This window comes from Panthera onca, chromosome E3 (genome assembly GCF_046562875.1).
Source record: "Panthera onca isolate mPanOnc1 chromosome E3, mPanOnc1 haplotype 2, whole genome shotgun sequence".
Classification (NCBI taxonomy): Eukaryota; Metazoa; Chordata; class Mammalia; order Carnivora; family Felidae; genus Panthera; species Panthera onca.
Window position 1 is genome coordinate 9,855,949 of NC_138354.1, and position 18,763 is coordinate 9,874,711.

At 51.9% G+C, this 18,763-nt stretch overlaps 2 protein-coding genes across 5 annotated transcripts in view; one reads left to right on the forward strand and one right to left on the reverse strand.

The window, feature by feature from the left end:
* Positions 1-4,425: 4,425 nt before the first annotated feature.
* LOC132689451 (E3 ubiquitin-protein ligase TRIM50) lies at positions 4,426-18,760 on the reverse strand. 3 transcript variants are annotated; one of them, XM_060649212.2, is made up of 7 exons: positions 18,647-18,760; positions 11,988-12,398; positions 8,850-8,945; positions 7,654-7,884; positions 7,541-7,563; positions 6,322-6,446; positions 4,426-5,401 (listed from the first exon to the last, which is right to left on the reverse strand). In XM_060649212.2, the coding sequence occupies exons 2-7, from the start codon at positions 12,384-12,386 to the stop codon at positions 4,812-4,814; spliced, it is 1,464 nt and encodes a 487-aa protein (XP_060505195.1). In that variant the 5' UTR covers positions 12,387-12,398; positions 18,647-18,760; the 3' UTR covers positions 4,426-4,811. The 3 variants fall into 3 exon arrangements, with proteins under 3 accessions (XP_060505195.1, XP_060505196.1, XP_060505194.1); XM_060649213.3 differs by lacking the exon at positions 18,647-18,760 and adding an exon at positions 13,150-16,113 and having other exon boundaries at positions 7,541-7,560; XM_060649211.3 differs by lacking the exon at positions 18,647-18,760 and adding an exon at positions 13,150-16,112.
* The window catches only part of FKBP6 (FKBP prolyl isomerase family member 6 (inactive)), a 29,317-nt gene continuing 28,678 nt past the window's right edge, over positions 18,125-18,763 (forward strand). The window contains exons 1-2 of one of the 2 annotated variants that reach the window (XM_060649215.3): positions 18,125-18,544; positions 18,638-18,755. In XM_060649215.3, the coding sequence (XP_060505198.1) occupies positions 18,488-18,544; positions 18,638-18,755 (175 nt within the window). In that variant the 5' untranslated portion in view covers positions 18,125-18,487. The remainder of the gene's footprint in view (positions 18,545-18,637; positions 18,756-18,763) is intronic. The other variant, XM_060649214.3, reaches the window with a different exon arrangement.

An 18,763-nucleotide genomic window follows, 5' to 3' on the forward strand; every position in this document is an offset into this window, starting at 1 on the left:
TGACTGTTTAAAGGTTTAACCCAGTCCTGTGCCTCTAGGTTGGTTAATAAGTGATCTTTTAGTGGACTCCCCCAACCCGATCAAATCACATAATCTATTTTATTTTCTTCATAGCATCTGTTCCATATGTAGCTATGATTTATCCTCTAGCTGGCTCCATGAGGGCAAATCCTGTTTGACTTATCAATCCCTACCTCCTAAACCAGTGTTTTTCTCACAATAAGGACCTAATATATCTGTTGAATAAGTGAAAGAGTGAATGAATTGAGCACAAATTGATGTGGACACGTGGACAGCTGTGCCAGAGTTGACCCGTCCTAAATCCCAACCCCACTCCTTCAGGTGAGTGGTTAAAAGTGCAACAATACTAATAAAGTCCATAGTTGACTCAGATGTCCTTAATTTTTACCTAATGTACATTTTCTGTGCTTAAATACCAGGACACCACATTACATTCAGTCATCATGTCTCCTTAAGGCAACTCTTGGCTGTGAGTTTCTCAGACTTTCCTGGTTTTTGATGACCTTGATAGTTTTGAAGAGCCCTGGTGTTTTGTAGAATGTCCCTCCACTGGGATTTATCTGAGGTTTTCTTTCTCATGATCAGACTGGGGTTCTGGGGAGGAAGACTCCCAGTGTCATTCATCCTCATCAGATCTCATCAAGGGCATATAGTATCAACATGACCTTATTCACTGATGTGAACCTTCATCATCTGGTTATGGCCGTGTTTTTCAAGTTTCTCCACTGTAAACCTCTCTATCTTGTTCCCTCTGAAAAGAAGTCACTATGCACAGCCTGCCCTTAAGCAGTAGGGGGTTATACTGTCCTTGAGGGCAGAATAACTACAGAAGTTGTTTGGAATTCTTCTGCAGAACGGTCTCTTCTTCCAGATTTATTTAATCACTTATCAGCATGAACTCATGGATATTATACTTTGAGTTGTAACCCAGTACAGGTAGCCCCCGTTTTGAAAGTTTACATTAATTACACTGCTTCACTTTTACAAAAGACCTACATCAGTACCTGTTTTCGGTAATTGAAAGAAATCCTAAGAGGATTTTCACTTTTATGGAAAAAGGAGAGAAGTAAAAATAGCATCAGGGGTTCGTTTTGCTGCGAGCCCTGGTAGAGGCAGTGAGTACCCCAAGCAGTGAGAGTGATGCCACCAAGTTCCTTCCCCAATATCTCCACACATCTCAGCATCAACCTTCCATAGCTTGGAACTGTGTCTGTGAGCACCTGTGCTTTGCCTTGATTGACTGTGTTTGCAAGATGTATCCTAAGATAGGGGCACCTGGGTGGCTCAGTCGGTTAAGTGTCCGACTCTTGATTTCAGCTCAGGTCAATCAAGACCCGCATCTGGACCGCATCAGGCTCTGCGCTGGGTGTGGAGCCTGCTTGAGATTCTCTCCCCACTCTGCCTCCGCCCCTCCCCCCACGCACTCTGTCTCTGTCTCTCTCTCTCTCTCTCTCTCTCTCTCTCAAAAAAAAAAAAAAAAATGTATCCTAAGGTAAGAAAAGGTTAAGAGCAGTTAATTTTTTAGGTCTGGAAACACTAAAAAAATGTTTCCATATAAATTAATGGTAATTGCTTCTTCACTTTATTGCATTTCAGTTAATGAGAGATTTCATAGAAACACTCTACTTTTTTAAGTTATTTATTTTGACAGAGTGCGAGAGAGTAAGGGAGAGGCAGAGAGAGAAACCCAGGCAGGCTCCGCCTGTCAGCACAGTGAGCCGGAACTCACAAACCATGAGATCATGGCCTGAGCTGAAGTCAGCCACCAAACTGAGCCACCCAGGTGCCCCCACTCTACTTTTTGATAGCAGGGAAACCTGTACTACTTGATTTTGTTGCTCAAATTCTTCCCATCTTGGCCACTGGGAGAGCTTTCAGTTGGCTCCCATGTCCCTGCGACAGTCCTCTATTATTGCAGAGGTTTTTCCCACGGTTGTTTGGTTTTGAGCATTCCTAGCACTAGGAGACTCATGGCTTAGCTTGTGTATTTCCTCCCCCAGTCCTCGAAGCAGCCATTTCTCCAAGGAGCCCTGGTTCCATTTCACTGGAGAAGGGTATTAGGAGCCAAGATCTGGATGCCAGGTGACCTGTGCCTTTTAATGTTTAATATGTGACCACTAGAAAGCTTAAATCTACACATGTGGCTCTTCTATTTCTGTAGGCCAACACTGTTTTAAGTCTCCTCTATCCTAAAAAAGCCTTCCCTTAATCCCACCTTCTCTCAAATTCGTGACCCAGTTCTCTTCTTCCCTTCCCCATCAAGCTGCTTAAAACAAGAATCAGCAGTCATTGCCTTTACTTCTTCCTCACGTGCTGTTTAATTCCCTGCAGTCTGGCTTCCACCCTAGTCCACTGAGATGGCTTCCTCCAAGGCCACCAAGAATCTCCTGATATTCCTCAGGCCTTTCCTGCTGAGGCTGGGGTTTCACGGCACTGTTGGCACATCTTCTTTGCTGGAAAGCTTTGGCTTCTGTGACCTTTGCTGCTGGTACACACACCCCCCACCCCCAGTTCTCTGACCATTTCTACGTTTCCTTGGCAACCTTGTCTAAGCAGCTCCTTTAAGTTCTGGTGTTCCATCCTCTGACCTCCTTTCTACCAGTCTAGTATTTCCTCCTGGGGCAGACTCCCTCCCTTCCACACCGTCATTGCTACAGGACAAAGTTAATACGCACTAAAGTAGCATCAACGGCCCTCCCTGGTCTGGCCTCCACCCCCTCTCCAGGTGCAGCTCCAGCCGCAGCACCCCTCGGTGGACTAGACCCCCAAAAGCTCTTCCCCTCTGCCTGTATTCCACTTTTTTTCAGCTAAAATGCCAACTCCGCATAAAGAATTCACTGCTCTTTCCTCTGCCTTCTCCATATTGGGTGGATCTTTCGGGTGCAAGCAGAAACACGAACTCTGGCCAAACAAAAGGGATTTACTAAGTGAGCGCAGAGGTGTCTATTGGCACCTGGGGCTGGGGGGGTGGGGGGAGATGAAAGGTGAACGCACATCGGTAGTTGAGATGAGCTTAGAGAAGGGAGTATTTATAAAAGAATGGTCAGAGTTAAGAGAAATCATAAGAGATGGTGCAGGACTCAGGGCTAGTGACAGAACTGCTCGCCACCCGGCCTGAAGGAACAAAGGAGAGCAACAGAGGAAGGGACCCCCTGTTAGTGATCTCTGGATGAGGAAAGCTGCCAACCCACAGCCAGGCAGGCAGGAAACCAAAAAAATAAGTACCTGAACTCCTTCTCCTGCCCTTGGATCTCCGACCAGTCCCTCCCATCTGCTGACTCCAACAGGAAGCTAGAGGGTTTTGCGTTCCACCGGGGCCAGCCTCCCGGGACACAGAACAGGGGGGAGAGGTAGAGGGGAGTGGATGCAGAGGGTGACAATCTTCAGCCCAATCATGGAACTGAAGGAAGAGCTTCATAACCAAAAACCAGGTCTGCAAGGTGTCAAACAAGCAGGAGCCAGGGCCAAGGCCTCACAGATTCAGCCGGTAAAGATACAACAAGCACCTTTTGGCTCAGACAGCCTATTACTTACATGGGCAGAAGGAAGATCGGCCGAAGGTGCCTCACGGCCCTTGTCGCACACAACGGAAGGATGGCTGCAGTGAGGGCCGGGGGATCTCCTGTTGCTGAGAAGCCAGTTCTAGATGCAGCCAGGCTGTTTTACCGTCTACAGCTCTATTCGGAAGGAGGCGGGGCCGGAAGTCGCAGACCTATCAGAGCCTGGGAGGTGATGGTTCCTGACTCTCCTATGGGATAAGGTCAGTGGAGATGGCCTTGGGTCGGTGCCTCACAAGCCTCCCATCCTCTCTGGTTCCTGGAGGATCTCCCAGACAGCCTGCAGGTCAAGCCTTCGCCTGTGTGGCCAAGGTGAGTAAGTGCCAGGGGACCAGGACACAGCTGTTCCCCACAGAGGTCTCTCAGGCAGCTCCACAGACCTCAGTGGCACAAGGCTGGGGAGCTTCTCTCTAAAGCACCAGGTCTCAGATGACTCGGCCCCAGCCACTCTCTCTTCCAATTTTCAAATTCTTGGCAGAGAATTCAGCTGTCCCAGCCTCGGTCTGGAATGGACACCATCAGCTGTGGCCAGGGGCAGACTCACCACGGACAGAGGGAGGCTCTGAGCCACTCCTGTGCGCCCAGCAGCTTTCCGAGACAGGCCACACCCGTCTAGACCCTACTTGCTTCTGCTCTGAAGCAGTGTTATTTCCATCCCAACGAATGGTGAGGGAAGTCGAGAGAGAGGTCTTTGAAGACAGCGAAGACAGAGTGATTGGCGCGACTCTAACCACAGCCCAGCCTGCACGGCGCAGAGGCAAGATCTGACCTGACTGGAAGCTGGAGCAGTTTTAAAGGCCTGAGTGTAAAGCGGCGTATGTACAGTTGTTAACATTTGCAAATCATCTAAAGAGAAAGACGGTATCAAATTTATTATCCTTACGTTCACAATGACATGGAGAAATCACGTGCGGGAATGTTTCCAGCTTCAGTTAAAAGAGGAAGCAGAAAGTGTGCTTAGGAGGGACCAAGGGAAGCCTATCTTAACCCGTGGACACCCAGGCCTGGTTCTGCCGGTTTATGAGGAGGTGAATAACCCGGCAAAAGGTGAATCAATAGGCCCCTGGCTGTAGGGGAAGGGATTATGGTCCTTTTCTTCCTATCATTAAACGTTTCTAGGAACACACAGGCGTGAAGACCTTCCCACACGGTAAAGAACATCATCTCTGCACACTGGACCCAGCAGAGCCCCGGCTGGGAAGAGCCCGCGGGCAGGCAGACCGACCGGCAGCCCTACAGCTTGGTGGGCTGCGTGGGGGTGAGGTGGGCAGGCCCGCTGGGCGGGGGCAGCACCAGAGGCAGCGCGTTGCCGCCCTTCTCGTGCCAGCACGTGTCCAGGATGGGGTAGAGCTTGCCCTGGAAGTCAGCCTGGAACGTGTAGAGCGGCCGCAGGTCATCGGGCCGGTCAGCGTCAAAGAAGGTGAGCTCGCCACGCTCGTAGTGCAAGTAGACGCCGATGCGGTGGGGGTGGCCGGCCACAGGCAGGGGCACCCGAGGGCAGCCGAAGGCCTCGTACACCCGGCCCTCCTTCAGGCCAATGAGCCACACGCCATTCTCCGGGGACTTGCTCAGCCTGCCCTTGCGACTGGCTGTGCCCTTGATGACCCCCAGGCGCCAGTCGCTCTTGCTGCCTACCACCACCTCCCAGTAGTGACGGCCGCAGGAGAAGCCCCGGCTGGCCAGGACACAAGTACTGTAGTCAAAGCGCTCTGGCTGGCTGGCTCGCCGCTGGGCCAGGGGCCCACACTGCACCACCGTGTTGCCCTTGGAGAGTTCCAGGAGTGGGTGGGCGGTGGCGGGGTCCAGCTTGAGGGACTCCGGGGCTAGGAAAGATCAAAGAAGTGTGTTTTCCAGCTGCACAGAAGGCAGCAGACCCTACCCCAGAGGGAGGCCCTGAGCTCCTCAGGAGAGGAACTGCAAAGGCCTCATCCCAGAATCGGAGGGGCCTTCTGAGAAGGGGCACAGAAGAGGCAACCCTGAGGACTGCTGAATGAACAAACAATGCCTGAACGGTGGAAAAAATGGGGCAGCTGTGAGGGAGGCATTCTGGTTAAGGGAAAGGGCACGCACCTGCCTGCCTAAGATGGCGGTGCAGAAGGAAGGTCCTGGAAGACAGCCCGTCACTTGTGCACCACAGCTGAACTCCCCAGGAGAATCCTTATCAAGTGCAATTGTTTTGATATCCTACCAGCCTATTCAAGGACAAACTGTCCCAACTGACCTCCGGATTACCTGCCAACTAATCAATTTACACCAAAACCACACAAACAACATTCACGGACCAGAGATCATCAGGTTTTTTCCTCCCCTCCCCTTTTTGTTTTACAATAAACCCTATTTTTGTCTTTGTTGGATGAAATCAGCTTATCGATTGATCTCCCTTATGTGCTAGTAACAAAGGAATTCGTTAAATGTCTTCGTGTTATTTTTTGACAGAGCGATAGCTACCATTTATTAAACACGAAACTATGCACACACACTTGAATGTTTATAAACTACACAGCCCAGCAAGGTGGACTTTAATACCCCCTCCTTGCAGATGAGGAAGCAGACTCAGATTACAGGTTGGATCTTCAGCTAGTAAGGGACAGAGCTGTCTGGTGGAGCCCCAAAGCCATGCTCTCAACACTTACCTACGCGAACACCCTTCCAGTCTTCTGCACCCTAAACTCTGGCACAAGTGACAAACTGCTACCCACCCCGCATGGCAGCCCTCAGGGAAGAGAACGGGTTGGAGCCTTACCCGGCAGAACTTTTCGGAAGAGCCTTTTCCACACAGTCAGCTTGATGTCAGCCTGGTGGAGGCCCGGCTTGAAGGAGATGGGGCTGAAGGCGCCTTCCAGAGGCCGGGCCTGCTGGAGCTCTGCTCTGAGGGCGACAGACCTACGTGATGGCGGGGATGCACACCGCGCACCCCAGCCCTCCACCCGCGGGCAAGTCCAACCAGCCAGTCACGGCTCAGGACACTGTGCACTCAAGAGGCCCATCATTTCCTCCCCTCCACCCCACTCTCAGAGGCCCCGCCCCTTCCTGGCAGGAGAAACACTACATCAGTGGTTCTCAAAGGGCATCACCTGGAGGCTTGTCAGAAATGCAAATTTCTCGGGGCCACCCCAGACCTGCTGAAAGCGATTACTAAGGCTCAGTGACGTTTTAAGGAGCCCTCCAGGTGGCTCTGATGCACACTAACATTTGAGGATCACTTCTCGATATTGGGCGACCCTGGCCCCCGGCCACAGCTGGCGCGGACACCTGCTCCCAATCAGCTACACTGTCCATTCTTTTAAACCAATGCTCCTAACCTGACTATCCCGAAGACCAAAGGAAATTTAAAACAGACAAGGAGATTCCCACAATCAGGATCTGAGGAAGGCTAAGAACTGCATGGCTATTCATTTGTTGGGGCTGGAACATGGATCCAATCCCTTCCCACAACCCATGGTGCAGGATTCGAGGCCCCTCATCCTGGCTCTTGCCCACCTCTCCCACTCATCGCCCATTCTGCCCTGTAGCCTACATTTTACCCCATTCGTACTGAGTTCACATTTCTCCCAAGTGTGCACACTTGAGCCTTTCAGATGACCCTTCCCCACTCTGCTTACCTGGCCAACACCTGTCCTCTGCCCTAAGCTCGCCCCCCTGTATGCCATCTTCGCCAGTCCCGCCCCCCCGCCCCGCCCCCAACCTCAGTCACCTCCTCCTGTTATTTCTGTAGCCCGTGTGAACTTCTCTGGTCTTAAGTACCCACAGTGATCAGTGATGTAACCGGAGTTCACCATCCGCCTCCCACCAGTCTTTGAGACCCTTAAAGGCAGGGGCATGACCTTCATCTCCCTGTTCCCTGGGCTCAGTACAGAGCCAGATGTGGGCAGCTGCTGACAAGGCACTGGTGCAGCTACAGGCAGGAAGTAGGGTAGAGGAGCCACCAGATCCAAGCTGAGAGCTCCCTCCAAGGTTATTACCTGGAGGCCGTGGAGTGATACTTCTGGAAAACAAGACAGGTGGGTTAAGGCATGGGGGAGGCTCTTGGGACCCTGGGGACCTGGGCGTGGGTGACACTCCCTTGTCCACTCACCCGGATGAACTCATAGTGACTCTCATTACTGAACTGCTCGAGCACACGTTCAGCCTGGCCCAGCCGCTCCTGAGTGCCCTTGGCCTGCTCCAGCTGCATGTCCAGGGAGGCCACAAGGCCACGGGTATGACCCTCCAACCCCTCCAGGCAACGGGCCTTCTCCTCATCCACCAGGTGGTGCAGCTCCTGGAACTCGCGACGGATCACCCAGCTGAAGACGTCAGATTCATTCTGGGACGAGAAGGGGCTGGTCACAGCCAGAACCTCAGCCAGAACTGCCTGCCTCTGGCTGACCCCCGTGTCCTCAGGCCCTGGCAGCTTAGGCCTTCCTGGGCTTTTCCAATCTGAGCCGGTTCTAGTACTTGAGTTGCAGGCTGACTTGTGCGCTGTTCACACTGTGCCCGGGCACCCCCCGTGTGGCCACGGGGGACAGCAACACAGGCAGGGGACAGACTGGGCCCCAGCACCCATTTCAAACACAGTGGCTCTGCTTTCTTCGGTCCTAACTATTAAACGTGCAAGTAAGATTTTGCTTCAGTACAGGGTTCCACAACTGGAAAAGGTCTGAAAGGCCCTGGGAGGGCAGACTTCAGAGAGCCAGATTCCCTGTGTAACCCTGAGTTCAGCCTCCATCAGACAGGGGAGATGCCGCCTCCCTGTCAGGCTGAGGAAGGTTAACCAAGAGGACCCTCAGGGGACATGGGTCTCCTGCTTCTGTTTCACAACTGCCTGCAGGGCCTGGGCTCCACATGCCTGCAGCCCCAGTGTGCCTGTCATTCAGGAAAAGCAGAAAGCCACCAAGGGCTTCAGGCCTTTCTATGCTCTGCTCCAAGCTACTGGGCAGGCTCCACAGACTGTCAAGGTCAAGCAGACACGGCGAGTCAGGCGTTGGGGGGGGGGGGGGGGAGGCAAGAGAGTCATGCCCACACTTTGAACTGTTTACATCTGGTACTTAGGTTCTGTGTTATCTCAGTCCCAAGGACAAGAGGGACACAGCCAATTTGGACAGAGTCCTGACAACTGAGTTGATTCCCCTGAGGGGATTTGCCCTTTCCCCACTCCGCCCTGCAACGCTTTGAATTCTGGCTTTATATGAAAGCATGGGTTTCTGTAAAGGACAAATCACAACCGGGCTCTGCAGGAAAGGGAAGGTGACCAGCCCCAGGGTTAAGGGGACAGAGGGAAAGGGCACTCACGACAATCCGGGTCCTGTTGTTCACCAGCTTGGCAATATGCTCATCCACCTTCTTCTGCTCCTGCTTCAGGTCAGAGATGAGAGCCGCTAGCTCCTCCTGGAGGCAACGTACCACGGCCTCATGAGTGGCTGACCCCTGCACGCTTTCGGCTCCTTGGGGCCAGCCCTGGGCTTCACCCATCCAGGGGACATCCCAGTGGCCACAAGCACTCCCAGTGGAACCAGGGAAAGGGCTACCCAGGTGCTCTTGACTCCAAAACAGGTGAAATTATTCAAGAATATTCCACATCGAGGGCAGGAATTACCCAGACAGAAAAGGATCTCCAGGTCATTCCTCTGCAGGACATGGAGACAGACCCTAAACGTTGTTACAACTACCTGGAAGTCACCGCACAACATCCAAGGGGGGCGATGACCGGTCTGAAGCCCATACTCCCTGAACAGAACGATGGCTGGTCACCAGCAGATCTAGAATCAGTGGGCATGCGATCAAGAGCATCACAAAAACGCTGGCTCCAAGTGAGGCCAATGGTGCATACAGTAGCCCAGGTTATACCTGGGGATTCCCCAATCCCTATAAAGACCTGACTCAATCGCTGGCAGGTTTGGGCCTCCCCAGGCTGAAGTAAACACACTTCTCCTGGCCTTCCTGGCCCCAAATCTGACGGAGTCTTAAAGATTCAACCAGGACCACCTAGACTCCCATCCAGCTGCACTACTCGAGTGGTGCTGGTTCGTGCCCATGGAGCGTACACAGTCTTTGGCTTAGACAGCTCCCAAGCAGAAATCAGCAGCAAGAGGGGTGCCTGGCTGGCTCGGTTGGAAGAGCAGGCAACTGATGATCACGGGTTGTGCGTTCAAGCCCCACAATGGGTATAGAGATTACCAAAAATATATAAATAAACTTAAGGAAAAGAAAAAAAGGAATCAGCCACAAGAGGCTTTCAGGAAAGGAGCAGAGTAAAGAATAAAACCAGTGTAGGGATAAACGGACACAGAGTCTTGCTCTGGAAAACAAGACATCAGAAGATCTCATAACAACCCGAGAACGAAATTCCAGTAGGAACTCTCCTGAGGCAGAAAGAGATGGGATTAGTTCTTTTCGTCAACTGGGTCACAGTGAGAGTAAACAGAAACACACAAATAAATAATCTCAAGATCTCAATCAACAGGAGGACAACAGGCATGCATAAAAGGGATCTAATAAAGGAACATAATTTAGTGGCATCACAGCAAAGAGTCTTGGGATCACAAACAGCCACATCCAAAACCAGGACCCAAGCCGTCCCCGGCTCCAAGCCAGAAATGATGAGTGAGCTCCTGTGTGTCTCCTTCTCTCCAGGGCTAATAAAACACAGGCTCTCGATCTCGCTGCACTGCAATCTGGCTTCCTCCTCCCACACTCCACTGAAACGACTCTTGCCAAGATAATCAATTCTTACTGCTAAACCTAACAGACTCTTTCCAATCCTCAGCAGGCATTTCACACAAGTGATCTTGTTCTCATTAAAACGCTCTGTCCTGATCTCCAGGAGGCCGTATTCAGCCAGTGTTCCTGTTCCCTCTGCTGATTCTTTCTGTCCTTTTTTGGGGTTCTTTCTCTACCCGAATCTTAAACCCTGGTGTCCTTTGGGGGCATCGTCCGTATCTTCCCTATCACTCTGCAGACTCTCCTGATTGGTCTTCTCCCGTAGCCTCAATTACCACCCATATGTAATTCTCCCAATCTTTTATCCCCAGCCTCAGTCTCCAGTCTACCCCCCAGCAGTGTTTGGACCACATCACCACTCTGCTTAAAACCGTCCGGAGACCCCACCATGATGGTCCTCTGAATAAACTACAGATCCCTTCACATTTCACAGAAGCCTTTGCAAGACCTGGCTCCTGCTTACCTCTCTCCAGAGCTTGACAGAACAACTTATAATTCTTCAAATATGTCTCCTGATCTTTTGCAGGGCTGTCTTTATACATGGAATGCTTTCCTCCCCTTTTTTTCCTACCACGTCCTCCCTGTGGTTCAGATCTTGGTTTAGCAGTCCACTTCCTCCAGAGAACCTTCCCTGACTACCTGAGAGCATGCAGGAGCTACAGTCCAGATGGCCTCACGATTGCCTGTATTTAACCTTGATGCTAGCACCCAACACATGGGGACCGTCAGACTCCCAGACTGTGAGCTCCCCGGGGCAGGCCAAACCACTTGCCCACTATTGTACCCTGTGCTCTAGCATACCTAGCACAGGTTAAGTGCCAAGCACACGTCTGTGGGTCAGAGGGTCTGGTGGATGGCCTGGCTGGCCCTGTGCACATTTCATACTTGTCTCCCAGGGTTCCGAGAGCAAAGAAACGCTGCTCACTCAGCCAGGAAATCCCAGGAACAGTGACAGGGGACCCCTCTGCCTTCATATCTGGATGTTCTTTCTTTTTCCCCACCCCTATCACCTGTATTTTGTCATTCCTTACCTTTACTCTCCCTTCCTCCCGAACACTCTGCCAGGTGCCCTATAACAATTCACTTTCCAGGATCCTTCCTGCCTCTTTTGATCTGTTGGCAGTGGAAAGAAAACTGGCCAGTTTGTGTCCTACCTCTGCCACCGACAAGCTGTATGACCTTGGGTTAAGACCCTTGGCTTCTCTGAGCCTGTTTCCTCATTTGTAAAATATAGTGAGAACCCCACCTTTCATAAATCTTAGATCAGCGTTATTCATCTTAAATAATGACGTGCTAAATCTAAGTTCAGGAGGGCAGGAATCCACTGTTTCCACAAATACATTTTGAGCTTTTACTACATGCTAGTCATGGCTCTAGGCACGAAAATACCCAAGGAAACAAAGTGCTTTCCCTCATGTGGAGTCTGGGAGAGCATTCAAAAAATGGATGAAAGCTGCGAAGAAAAACTGAGCGAGGGAAGGGGCTGGCACCCGACAAGGACTCTCCATCATGCCTGTCTGCAGTGCCCAGCACCTGGAGATTGGAGCTGCTGAGAACACACTCTACAGAGTTCAGCTCCAGGACAGGGCTACAGGGCGCCGGCATCCTGGCCTGAGACCCTTCTGTGCCAGGCGATGGCGCCAGAGAGCGCAGGAGCTGGGCTCCGTGGCCGCCACCCCCACCCCCCCTCCCCGGCCCCCTCCAGCCCACCTTCATGCGGCTGTAGACGGTGGAGACAGGCGTGACGCGGTGGTGCTGGTGGGAGCCCAGCAGGCCGCAGAGGCCGCAGATGAGCTCCTGGTCCCTCTCACAGAAGAGGCTGAGCGGGTTCCGGTGGTGCTGGCAGACCTTGGGCTCCGGGTCCCCGGGGAGCTGTAGAGCTTCAATCACCCGCGCCAGAGAGACGTTGGGCGGGGAGCTGCTGCTATCCACCTCCTGCCGGCACACTGGGCAGCGGAGCTCCGAGTCCAGGTGGTGGGACAGGTTCACCAGGCAGCCCTTGCAGTAGGAGTGGCCGCACTGCAGCATCATGGGCTCCTTGAAGACCTCCAGGCAGATGGGGCACTGAAGGCGGTCCTCCAGCTCGGGCACGCTCACCTGCCACGCCATCCACGGTGCCGGCTAGAACACAGGGCAGCTTTCTCAAGTCTGCTCCCTCCACACTGTGCCCCCAATCCCCCCGCCAAGTGCCACTGGGAAGTTAGAGCGCCTTAGGGTCTCCAGTCCTGGATTCCAATCCCAACGCCTATGACCTTGGGCCTATTTCCTATCTTTATTTTCTTTTTAATTTATTTTTGAGATCATGACCTGAGCCAAAGTTGGACACTTAACCGACTGAGCCACCCAGGCGCCCCTTTCCTATCTTTAAAATAAAGGGCTTAATTGGGGGGGGGGAATCACTTGTAGATATAGGATTCTACATTTTTCACCCCAATTTGTAGGTAAACACAAAAGGGGCCGTCTGCTGGGTCATCTGGAGTGACACCAACAATGTGCCCTCCAGCCGCAGTAGGCATACTGACTCAGAACTGGACAGCAAAAACAAGCAAAGGTCTTTCCCACCTTCTAGATCAGTTCTCAAAACTGGCGAGCAACCGTTGGAAGCACAATAACAACCGATTCCTGCGTCAGCCCCTCACACATATTCAGTGAGCCCCAGAAATCTGCATTTACAATAGCACCCTCCCTCCCCAAGGTCATTCTAAAGCAGAGAGTGCTGTCTTAACAACACTGTTCTGGAGACTCGGAGACCGAGGAGGGTGGCCTCCTAAATTCGCACCCACTCCCTGTGCAAAATGATCGGCACTGAGAGACGAGAAGCACCAGGTGCAAGTTGGCCACGGACCCAGGGAGGGCCCCCACAACGAACTACCTGCTTTCTCACAATCCACTGAGACGTTCGCTGGATCTGCTCTACCTTCTCTTCTCCCCAGGTTGGGACAGAGGCACTAAGAGATGTGGGGATTGTAGCTGACCGCCTGCTCCACCCTTTGTCTCTGCCCCTTTCCTCCTCCCCTTTCCCAGCAACACTCCTATGTCCTCAAGGTCACGCAGAATCAGGTGGAAACTGGGCCACATCACGAGACGGAGGAGGCAGCCTCCTTTCAGCTGGCGACGCTGATAATTCCAACATGCAGGCGCTCACCTTGGCCACGCTTCGGGGAAGCTGGGGAGACAGAGGAGTGGTCCCCCAGCCACACCTTACAGACCCCAAACAGGAGTGGATTCATGTTTTGACACAACTCTTTCTGAATCTGTTTTTTTGAAGACATTTTTATTTATTCAACTTCTTGAGACAGGACCTCTATAAAGTATGCATATCTTAACTATACACTTAATGTACACATTTCACACATTTACTCACCCTCGAGATCAACACACAGAATGTTTCCAGCACCCGGAAGACACTATGTGCTCCCCAGTCAGAAGCCCCTGGCAAGGATAGCTATTCCCCTGACTCTTATCATCGTAGATTTATATAGCTTTATTTTGACATTCAAATAAACAGAATTATCTAGGTTGTGCTCTTTCGTGTCTCACTTCCAATACAATTGAATACCATTAATACCATTACTCAATACCATTGAACTGGGAACCTTTTTATACAAAGCCTTTCAAAGGTTTAGGAGTTCAATGGCTTTTTTTTTTTTTTTTAAAGCTAATTTACTTATTTTGAGAGAGTGTGCACATGCAAATCGGGGAAGGGCAGAAAGAGAGAGGAAGAGAGAGAATCCCAAGCAGGCTCCATGCTGTCAGCACAAAGCCCAATGTGGGGCTCGATCCCACCAACCGTGAGATCATGACCTGAACCTGAAGTCAAGAGTCAGATACTTCACCGACTGAGCCACCCAGGTGTCCCTAACGACATTTCTTTATGCAGTTAATAAATATTACAGTCAGAAAATGCTACGCATATCATGGAGGTGGGATAAAAAAATTACTGATTTGAAAAGGAAGAGATGGAAGCAGGTCTCCAGGAGTGTTAAGAAATAAGGAGCTCAAGGGGCACCTGGGTGGCTCAGCTGGTTGAGCGTCTGACTACTGATTTCAGTTCAGGACATGATCTCATGGTTCATGAGTTCAAGTCCCGAGTCAGGCTCTGTCTGTGCTCAGTGCAGACCCTGCTTGGGATTCTCTCTCTCTCAAAATAAATAAACACTAAAAAAAAGAAAGGAAAGAACCAAGGAGCTCTAGACCAGTAAGACACAACTCCCAGAGACCTAAGCATCCCTGTCTGCCAGTAGGGGCCATCTCTACCCCGTGACAAGCAAGACCAAAGTCTGGCACAGGCATGTTGAAGGCTAATTTGATTTGTTAATTCAACAAACATTTATGGAGCACCTGATATGTGTCAAGCAGCAAGCTGAGCATTAGGGAAACATCAGGGAACAAGACAGATGAGGTTTTTGTCCTTTCAAAATTTGTAATATAACCGTAGTAGGAGTGAGGTAGGATCATCAACAAGAAAACATCATCGTATTTAATGGGACGCAGGAAGGAAACAATGTGCTGAGAAAGAATGGCAGGAGGGAATAGGTTGTTTGAGGGACAGAAAGGCCACAAACAAGGACGGGAGAGAGGCCTCTGCAAGCGGAGTGTGGCCCCCTGGCCAATTCCCAGCAAGGATGTGGGGACCTCAGATGTAGAGCCGCAAGGATCTAGGTTTACCAACACGAATGAGCTTTAGATTCTTTAGAAAGGGGCAGCGCAGTGTCTTTGAGGATGGATGGTTGAGACCCGAAGGATACAAACATGCCAACTGCCTGAAAAACTACAAGAGGGCAGACCAGGCCTGGGCAGCAAATGCAAAGGCTCTGAGGCTAGAAAGAGCCCAGTATTTAGGAGATACACTAGAGAAAATCTACGTAGCTGGAGCGTAGTGAGAGGGAACACCAGGAGAACAGGTCAGAGGGGCTGGCAGAGAGGGCCCTGGAGCAGGGCAAAGGTTCAGATTGAATTTCAAGGGCAGTGGGAGCTATAGGAGGATTTTAAGGCAAAGGAATATCATCTGACATATTTTTAAAAGACCACTCCGGCCACTTGTAGATAATGGATCAGAGTAACTTTAGCACTTGAGAGGATGGATTGTGAAGGCTGATAAGGAAAAGATCAAGGTAAAATGTACCTGGGAAATCTAGAGTCAAATGCCCAAGGACACCTGAGTAGCAGTGGTCCGCAGACTTCAGCAAACAACAGAATTACTCGGGGTGCTTGTGAAAATACAGACTTCTGGGCTCTAGCCTGAGTTTCTGATTCAGGAGCACAGGGATAGGCTCAAGAATTTGCATTTTTAACAAGTTTCCAGACAACACTGCTGCTGGTCTGGGGACTACACTTTGAGAACCACCGAAAAAGGCAATTGAGCACAGGAGCCTGGAGGTCTAGTGTGCAGGGGAGGCCTTAGGCTGGCCAGGTATATACCACCTGTTTACATCACATATTTAAACTTGTGGGAATGGCTGGGATCTCTCTGGGATTAGAACAGAGAAGGGCTGGGGCACCTGGGTGACTCAGTCGGTTAAGTTCCGGACTTTGGCTCAGGTCACAATCGCACAGTTCATGGGTTTGAGCCCCGCACTCGACTCTGTACTGACAACTCAGAGCCTGGAGCCTGCTTCGGATCCTGTCTCCTTCTCTCTCTCCCAAAAGTAAATAAACATTAAAAAATAAGAAGAACAGAGAAGGGCTGGGGCACCTGAGTGGTTCAGTCAGTTAAGCATCTGCCTTTGGCTCAGGTCATGATTTCACGGTTCATGAGTTCGAGCCCCACATCAGACTCTTTGCTGATTCAGATCAGACTCTCTGCTGAGCAGAGCCTGATTCAGCTCCTCTGTCCCCCACCCCCTACCCCTTCCCAGCTTGTGTGCTCTCTCACACATTCTCTCTCAAAAACAAAAGAAAAAAAACAAAACTTAAAAACAGGGAAGGGCAAGGGTCCAAGGATAGGGCCCTGAGGTTGTTACTGTATACAGGTCAAGAAGATGACTGAGAAGAGACAGCCAGACAGACAGGAAGAAAATCAGAATATGGAAGCAGATCCATTTGACCCTGAACACTAGAGAACTTTCTCAGGCAAGACTCAGGAAGACTGAGAAGATTCGGCATGCTGTTGCTAACTCCAATGTGTAGAAAGGCCACGAACAAGGACGGGAGAGAGGCCTCTGTGAGTGGAGTGTGGCCCCCTGGCCAATTTACAGCAAGGATGTGGGAACCTCAGGTGTAGAGCCTCAAGGATCTAGGTTTACCAACATGGATGAGCTTGAGATTCTTCCCCAGAGCCTGCATTATTAAGGCTGAGGCCTTGATTTTAGTTCATTGAGACTGGCTGGTGTCTCTGACCTACAAAATTTATGACAAATACATGAGATCATAAATATCTGTGGCTCAGAACAGCTAAATCTGTAGTAATCGATGGTGACAATAGGAAACTGATACAGAAGAGGACAAAAAGCATTTAAAGAGGAACCAACTTTATCAAATGCTGACAAGAGTCCAGGAATCTGAGGACACAGGGCTATCTTATGGATTTGACATGAAGTGCGGTCTTGGTGACATGGAGCAGGGGAAAGTGGTACTGCGGTGGGTTGAAGAAAACAGGGAGGATAAGGAAGTAGAGACAAAATAATTGAAAAACGCTCTATAGCAACTTAAAAAAAATTTTAAAAAAAAATTTTTTTTAACGTTTATTTATTTTTGAGACAGAGAGAGACAGAGCATGAACGGGGGAGGGTCAGAGAGAGGGAGACACAGAATCTGAAACAGGCTCCAGGCTCTGAGCTGTCAGCACAGAGCCCGACGCGGGGCTCGAACTCACGGACCGTGAGATCATGACCTGAGCCGAAGTCGGCCGCTTAACCGACTGAGCCACCCAGGCGCCCCCCAAAAAAATTTTTTTAATGCTTATTTTTGAGAGAGAGAGAGAGAGAGAGAGACAGAGAGAGAGAAAAGAGTGCGAGCAGGGGAGGGGCAGAGAGAGGGAGAGACACAGACTCCAAAGCAGGCCCCAGGCTCTGAGCTGTCAGCACAGAGGCCCACACGGGGCTCAAACCCACAAATGGTGAGATCATGACCTGAGCCGAACGAAGTCGGACGCTTAACCAACTGGCCACCCAGGCACCCCAACAACTCTTTTTGAGAAGTCGAGAAGACTAGGCATGGGACCACCTGCAGCAGGAGTGAGATGTGGGACAAAGGTGGGGCTTGTTTAGGGCGGGTGATTTTAGGAAACTTAGAAGCTGAAGAAATGATCCAATAGTCAAGGCATGATGGGTGCAGGAAATAGGGGCCACCTCTCAAATCCTGGAGTGGGCAAGAGCTGCAGGCCCCAGGGAAAAAGCAGGAGGGGGTGACGTCAAGGGCCATTCGTGCTTTGCACCCCCCGCCCCCACCACCGGGGAGCAGATATGGATTCTGTGGATTTAGTGACCGCAACGTGAAGGACAACGTTGCCTTGTTCTCTGACCAACGAGGCAGTTTGCCTTGAAAGGCCTGTCTGCGTCTACATTTCTCTAGCACGAAAAGGTCGAGGAAAATTGAAAAAGTGGAGGTAACCCACTTAGCAAGGCCGCACACTTCCGGCAGCAGGCTGTTTCTGGAACTCCGTCCTCCCCAGCCTGCTCCCGCCTCGTGTCCCACCACAAGCCCCACCCCACCCCACCAAGTCCCGAGCCACTGCCAGTCCCGACCACCCGCGTGGCCCATCTCCCGCGCCATCCCACGCGCGCCCCCGGCGCCCCGTCTTGCCACAGGCGTCCCCTTCACGCGCCTCCTCCTGATCCACTTCTCCCCGCCAAGGGGCTCCATCTCTCCCAGCGCGGCACCGCCCCACCTTCCATCAAGCTCGCACGCATCCGGCTCCGGGAGTCCCTGTCACGTGCCCATCAAGTTCCGCGCATGCCCTCCACCTGCCCGGTCACGCCCCACGCGTCACTTTCACGAGCCTGGTCCCGCCCCGCGTGTTCCCGCCACGTGCCCCATCAGGCGCCACACTGCCCCATCACGTGTCACTCGTCCCATCACGTGATCCACCACGCGCCACCGGAGGCCCCAGGGCAGTTGGCAGCTGTTGGTGCGAAACGTTGAGCGCCTCCTCGCGGGTCCCGGACGCCACCGGCGGGAGCGGGCGGCGGGGTATAAAGTGGGTGGCTGGGCCACCGCCAGGTGGAGAACGAGGGGTTGAGGGCTCGTGCGCGTCGGCAGGCCACGTGGCGATGGGGGGCAGCGCGCGGAACCCGGGGACCCTGCAAGGGGACAACGCTTCCGGCCAGGTGAGAGGCTGGGCTTTGGGGAGCCACGGGCAGGGGGTGTCGGAGTCGGGGTGCAGGCGGGGCGCTCTGAGGTTTTGTGTTTCTCCCCGCAAGTCTCCATACCAGAGGTTAAGTCGGAGGATGCGGGACATTTCCGGGGACCGGGGCGTGTTGAAGGACGTCATCCGAGAGGGTGCTGGAGAGCTGGTGACACCCGATGCTTCCGTGCTAGGTACCATC

Excerpts from the sequence above, each read along its gene's own strand:
- LOC132689451 (XM_060649212.2), bottom strand. The coding sequence starts at position 12,386 with ATGGCGTGGCAGGTGAGCGTGCCCGAGCTGGAGGACCGCCTTCAGTGC. Across the intron at positions 8,946-11,987 it reads CCGTCTACAGCCGCATGAAG|GAGGAGCTAGCGGCTCTCAT; the intron begins GTGGGCTGGAGG and ends CGTTGCCTCCAG. Across the intron at positions 5,402-6,321 it reads CTTCCGAAAAGTTCTGCCGG|CCCCGGAGTCCCTCAAGCTG; the intron begins GTAAGGCTCCAA and ends GATCTTTCCTAG.